Source organism: Physeter macrocephalus, chromosome 15 (genome assembly GCF_002837175.3).
Source record: "Physeter macrocephalus isolate SW-GA chromosome 15, ASM283717v5, whole genome shotgun sequence".
Classification (NCBI taxonomy): domain Eukaryota; kingdom Metazoa; phylum Chordata; class Mammalia; order Artiodactyla; family Physeteridae; genus Physeter; species Physeter macrocephalus.
In genome coordinates, this window is record NC_041228.1 from 75,025,812 (window position 1) to 75,031,261 (window position 5,450).

Consider the following 5,450-nt stretch of genomic DNA (forward strand, 5'->3'; position numbering starts at 1 on the left):
ACTGGGCATATATCCTGAGAAAACCATAATTCAAAAAGAGTCATGTACCAAAATGTTCATTGCAGCTCTATTTACAATAGCCAGGACATGGAATCACCCTAAGTGTCCATCGACAGATGACTGGATAAAGAAGATGTGGCACGTATATACAATGGAATATTACTCAGCCATAAAAAGAAACGAAATTAGGTTATTTCTAGTGAGGTGGATGGACCTAGAGTCTGTCATACATAGTAAAGGAAGTCAGAAAGAGAAAAACAAATACCGTATGCTAACTATATGGAATCTGAAAAACAAAACAAAGGTTCTGATGAACCTAGTTGCAGGGCAGGAATAAAGACGCAGACGTAGAGAATGGACTTGAGGACTTGGGGTGGGAGGGCGAGGCTGGGGTGAAGTGAGAGTAACACCAATGTATATACACTATCATATGTAAAATAGTTGGCTGGTGGGAAGCAGCCGCATAGCACAGGGAGATGAGCTCGGTGCTGTGTGACCACCTAGAGGGGTGGGATAGGGAGGGTGGGAGGGAGACGCAAGAGGGAGGGGATATGGGGACATGTGTATGCATATGGCCGATTTGCTTTGTTGTGCTACAGAAACTAACACGGTATTGTGAAGCAATTATACTCTAATAAAGATCTATTAAAAAAACTAACAAACCTCTTCTCCCCCCAGACCAGGCTTGCTGTTGGCCCTAGAGGGCTCATGAGTGTCCCTGGTCCCCTGCCCGCAGGGGTAGTGATGGACTTTGGTGGGAAGCCTGGGGAAGCACTGACCTCGCACTGACCATGCTGTTCCAGAAAAGAAAACTCAGGGCCAGGGGCGAGGCCTACTGTTCTGCTCCGGGGCCACTGATGTCCCGTCGGACGTTCGATAGCACGCACACTTGGTCATGGGTGGAACGGAGCGGGCCGGTCCCCTTCCGGGCGGTGGCTCCAAATCGGAGCACAGCCTCCTGCAAAGCAACCCAGAGTCCCACCTTATTCGTTATAACAACGGCTTTCCTTTGTCACCTTCTCTAAACGGCACGTAGAAGGGGGCCTCGTCACCCGAGGCAGTGAGGACATGAGTGAACCTTTAAGAGGACGTGCCGGGACTGATCCCAGTCAGGGTCCTGGGCCTCCTTAATCGATAGAAATGGCTAAGAGGCCAGACAGGAGATCCAGGCAAGGCTTTGCTGGGGCTCCTGCTGCCGCGGGGGGAGGGGAGCGTGCACAAACCGCAGGTGCCCTTGCTGGGCCCACGAGGCAGTGGCGAGCTGGTCCCCTCTTCGGGGTGAGGGCAGGGGCGGGTCCAGGGGTCGGCCGGAGGGGGGCTGAGGTGGCGTGCCCACCGCTGGGGTGGTGCTGTGTGCAGGGGGCACGGGCAGTGCCCTGCTTTTGCTCCCGGCGCTTCAGACGCGGCAGTTGGGGTTTTGGTCTTCTTTTATCTTGCTGCCCGTAATTTGCCCCAGCTGCGCATATGCACGCAGTTATTTTCAGTCCCTTCTAGTTTCACAGTTTCTTTGTATCTGTTGCTGGGGGAGACGTTTGTCCGGGTGCAGGCGCTGCGGCAAAGGGTCCCCGGTCCCAGCCTGCCTCACGACCACACGGTGACATCGTCATTGGCCAGATGCTAAGGGATGAAGCGAGTGCAGTGACTGCTCAGGGGGCGTCAGTGGTTTGGGTGGCCATCACCTAGCATTACTGGCTATCCAGGGGGCAGACGGGGGGCGGCTTTGCGCAGGGCGGCCCGGGAGCTGAGGGTCGGCGTGTTTTCCAGCCGCAGGCGTTGCCAGGACAGAATTAGGAGTTGCCAAGCCATGACTTGCTAATGCCCGGTGGAAGGTGGGGCAGGTCCCGCAGAACGAGCTGTGACGAAAACGATGACAGAAGCTTGGGCTGAATTAAATTAAGTCAAGGCCTTGAAGGAGACCGGTGTCCCAGCACGTGGTTGATGGTAATTTATGAAACCTTGTTTTCCAACAGGGCAGTCACTGGAATAGCAGTCTCTCGCAGTGGGTCGTCTGTCTTTACAACCTCACAAGGTAGGTTTTCCTACCTGAAGCGGGGGTTACCTGGAATCACAAATGTCCAAGTTTCCTGACTCGGTCCAGGACTGTACCTTCAGGTGCCGCCTCCACGTACAATAAATTTTGAGCAGTTAGTTCGTGGTGTATTGCGTAACATTCCACTGTGATTAGCCAAAAACGGTCATGAAAAATGCCTCTCTGTTGCTGATAAGGTTTCCCAGGATTTGGGGCGGCGAGAGCGTGTGCTGGGACCTTTCCCGCCCTGAGGGCCGAGCCACACGCGGGGCGTCGCCGGCACAGGGCACGCGTGCTGTCGGCTTTGCACGTTCGTCGCTCGGTGTGAGCTTCTGGGTGTTGACGGGAGGATTTAGCTCGAAATCTAATTCACACATCGTTAATGTCCTACACGTTACCAAAATCTCGCAGAAGCCCTGCAGTGGCTGGTTGAGAGGACTTGTAACTGTAGCTTGATGACACACTGGAACGTCACTGTTTTGATCCTACAAAAGGGCTAAGCGTCAAGCCTCTGCCGGCAGCCCCAGCGCTGCCTTTCCTGGCCGTCTACACCGTAAGTCCTTGTCTATCTCGTCCCGGTCCTGTTTGAAGCGTGCTGACAGGCGCGCTGGGGGCAGCGGAGATGAGAAGCGCGTGGCTTAGCTGCCCTGCTTGAGCTTTCAGACACCTGGTTGGACAGGGTTCGTACCCGGCTGTGAGCGGCTGGCTACTGGCGCTTTGGTCGCCATCGCGGGAAATGCTCTTTCTCATCCATTAAGTTCAGGAAAGGTGCTTTCCACCTACACCCCTCCGGGTAAATCAGTTCCTGCTCTCGGCTTCTGGGATCGTGGCTTCACATCCGTAGCGTCCGTCCTTTCTCTTTCAAATATGATCTCAGATTTCGTAAAACAGAGTTGTCCACAAAGCACAGAAAATGATCCCACTGTGGACCAAAGTTGGTTCACATGCAGCGTACACACGGGGCCACTCCAGGGCCACCAAGACGACGATGCGGCGACACGAGGGAGCGGTCGCGCTTTGCCGGGGTTCCTGCCAGCGTTGCCACCCGAGACGAGACCCTGACCTTTTAGCAAAGCCGGCATTCTTGGCTGGATCGGTCTCTCATGGTTTGTTAAACCCCTCAGTTCCCCGTACTGGTCTGACCTTGTAAACCGTGAGTTTTACGAGCGTCGGGGCTTTAACGCTCTGAGGCTTCTTAAGCCTAGCACTTCTTTGTGAACTCGCCGAATTAGGGGGCATGGGGGGGTTCTTTTCAGTCAAAAGCTTTTGGGTTTGTTTTTCTCTCTGTTTCTTCACTGTTAATAACTCATGTTACTGATCTATATGCATTTTTGTTTCCACCTGCATTACTGACTTACGTATACCCTGATGGTCACCCCAGAGTTACGGTTCTTCCTCAGAGGTGGTGTGTGTCCAGGCTTGTGGGCGACCCCACGGGTGACCCCATCACCTGGGGGACCAGCTCTCAGCAGCCTCTGACGTGATTCCCTCTAGTACGAGAGGGAACCTCTGATTTTGAGAAAAGCGGCTTTACACACCAGGCTGGCTGACCGTTTTCTGTAGGACGCGCCAGTGCACGTCTGCGTGTTGGTGTTGGCAAAAATTAGGTGGAAATATTAAATTTTACTACACAGAAGACATTATTTAAAGCTCATCTGACCTTTTATTTATCATGCTGTATGTTTTCAAATTAGGAAACGTAATGTTAAATATTGCAAATATGGGATGTCCGGAGCACAATGTAATTTGCAGTCTTGTCGTTTAAGAGGTTTACCTTCAAGCACTTCTAAAAGCTTCTGTTAGACATGGAAATTAAGAGCTTGGACACTGTAATCCCTAGTTTATTATTATTTAGAAAGGTAGTGCTTCTCTTCCATAAATGGTCGTACACTACAAGGATATCACACCATAACTGGGCTGTGTGAAAAAGCAAAACTTACATTGCCCAAATCTTTTTGTTTTAATATTAAAATTGCTCTTTTCTTCCTCTTTAGCTTCTGTCAGTAATTAGGCTTAATTCTGCCTTCAGTCCTGGCTTTAAGTTGACCTCCTTGTTGTGGAGCCGCAGATCATAGAATTCCACAGACCGTAGCGTCCTCGTCGGGGACATGGCCCTCGGTCACCTCGCCTGTTACCTCTGCGTGTGCTGGTCATCTGTAAGGGTCAGGAAATCTTTCTTACGTGTTTGCTTTGTCATTATTAAATTAGATTCCACCTTGAAGATGTTTTCCAAAGAATCCAAGATGCTACAAAGAAGTATATCATTCTCAAATATGGTGAGTTCGTTTTAATTTTACATCAGTGTTACGGTGGAATTTCAGGTAGCAGTTTGTTTTATATACACACATATATCACAGTTTGTTTCTTCCCAATCGGGTTTATTTCTGTTCAGAATGCCTTAGATAGATTCCTTCTAAATTAAATTAGAAATTTTTTCAGGTTGCCTTTCTCTTGTTATTGTGGTTTTATTTGTAACCTAAAAAGTAGAATTCTCCTTAATAAATCTTGCCTTTTTTGGAACTGTCAGACTAAATGTCTGTGTGCTGCTTACATAACTTAATGCATTTCTGAGTTGATAGGATACCTAATACTAGAAAATCGGTTCTTCTGAAAAAATACATTTTTATTGTTAATGTAAAGCATCCGAAAGATTCTGAAATTCCATAAAGAGTTTTGGAAGCTTTCCTTCCGCACCCGAGTCTGTAACCCAGGGCCGGTGTTTGGATTCTTGCGGACAGTGCCCGCCTGCACCCCTCACGACTCACTCTGATGTAAGCAGGGGCCCCTCAGTCCAGGGCAGTGAGGACCGTCAGGCCTAGGTCCTCACGCACTTGACACCCTTTGACTTTCCTACATTTGGGAAGAAACTAGGCATCTGGCTTTAGCCGGATGAAAAGAAACTTCATGAATATGAGGAAGGCCACCATAAACAGAATCTGAGCATTAATTTTGGGGGGAACTTGTAAGATAGTTTTACCCCATTAAGGATTCACAATTTTTGTCAATTATTAATGTTGGATCATTTGTATTTCAGGCTTTATCATCGTGTTTACTTTTACCAGGAGATGCCACCGTCGTAAGCTCTTCGTGGGATAACAATGTGTATGTATCTGCGCGGGCCCCTTCGCGATTCCACACGCGGTGCAGCTCCCTGTGTGGACGTGAAGCAGGAGGGGGCGGATCTCCCGTTGTTTTCAAAAGGGAACAGATGAGGACAGTTGGATTTGGATGTGATTATCTGAATCTAATAATTTCTCCAGTCGTACTCTATTTTTCTCTTAAGTTTTTTAATTGAGGTGAAAACACAGATGAGCCAGACCTGGAAATTTCTAGTTTTAAATTCACATTTTGGGGCTTCCGTGGTGGCGCAGTGGTTGAGAGTCCGCCTGCCGATGCAGGGGAACCGGGTTCGCGCCCCGGT

General features: G+C 49.5%; 1 protein-coding gene across 12 annotated transcripts in view; it reads left to right on the forward strand.

The window, feature by feature from the left end:
- The window catches only part of NSMAF (neutral sphingomyelinase activation associated factor), a 68,732-nt gene that overhangs the window by 53,166 nt on the left and 10,116 nt on the right, over positions 1–5,450 (forward strand). For all 12 annotated transcript variants that reach the window (XM_055091205.1, XM_028500215.2, XM_028500218.2 and 9 more), the window contains 3 exons: positions 1,971–2,029; positions 4,238–4,305; positions 5,064–5,131. In XM_055091205.1, the coding sequence (XP_054947180.1) occupies positions 1,971–2,029; positions 4,238–4,305; positions 5,064–5,131 (195 nt within the window). The remainder of the gene's footprint in view (positions 1–1,970; positions 2,030–4,237; positions 4,306–5,063; positions 5,132–5,450) is intronic.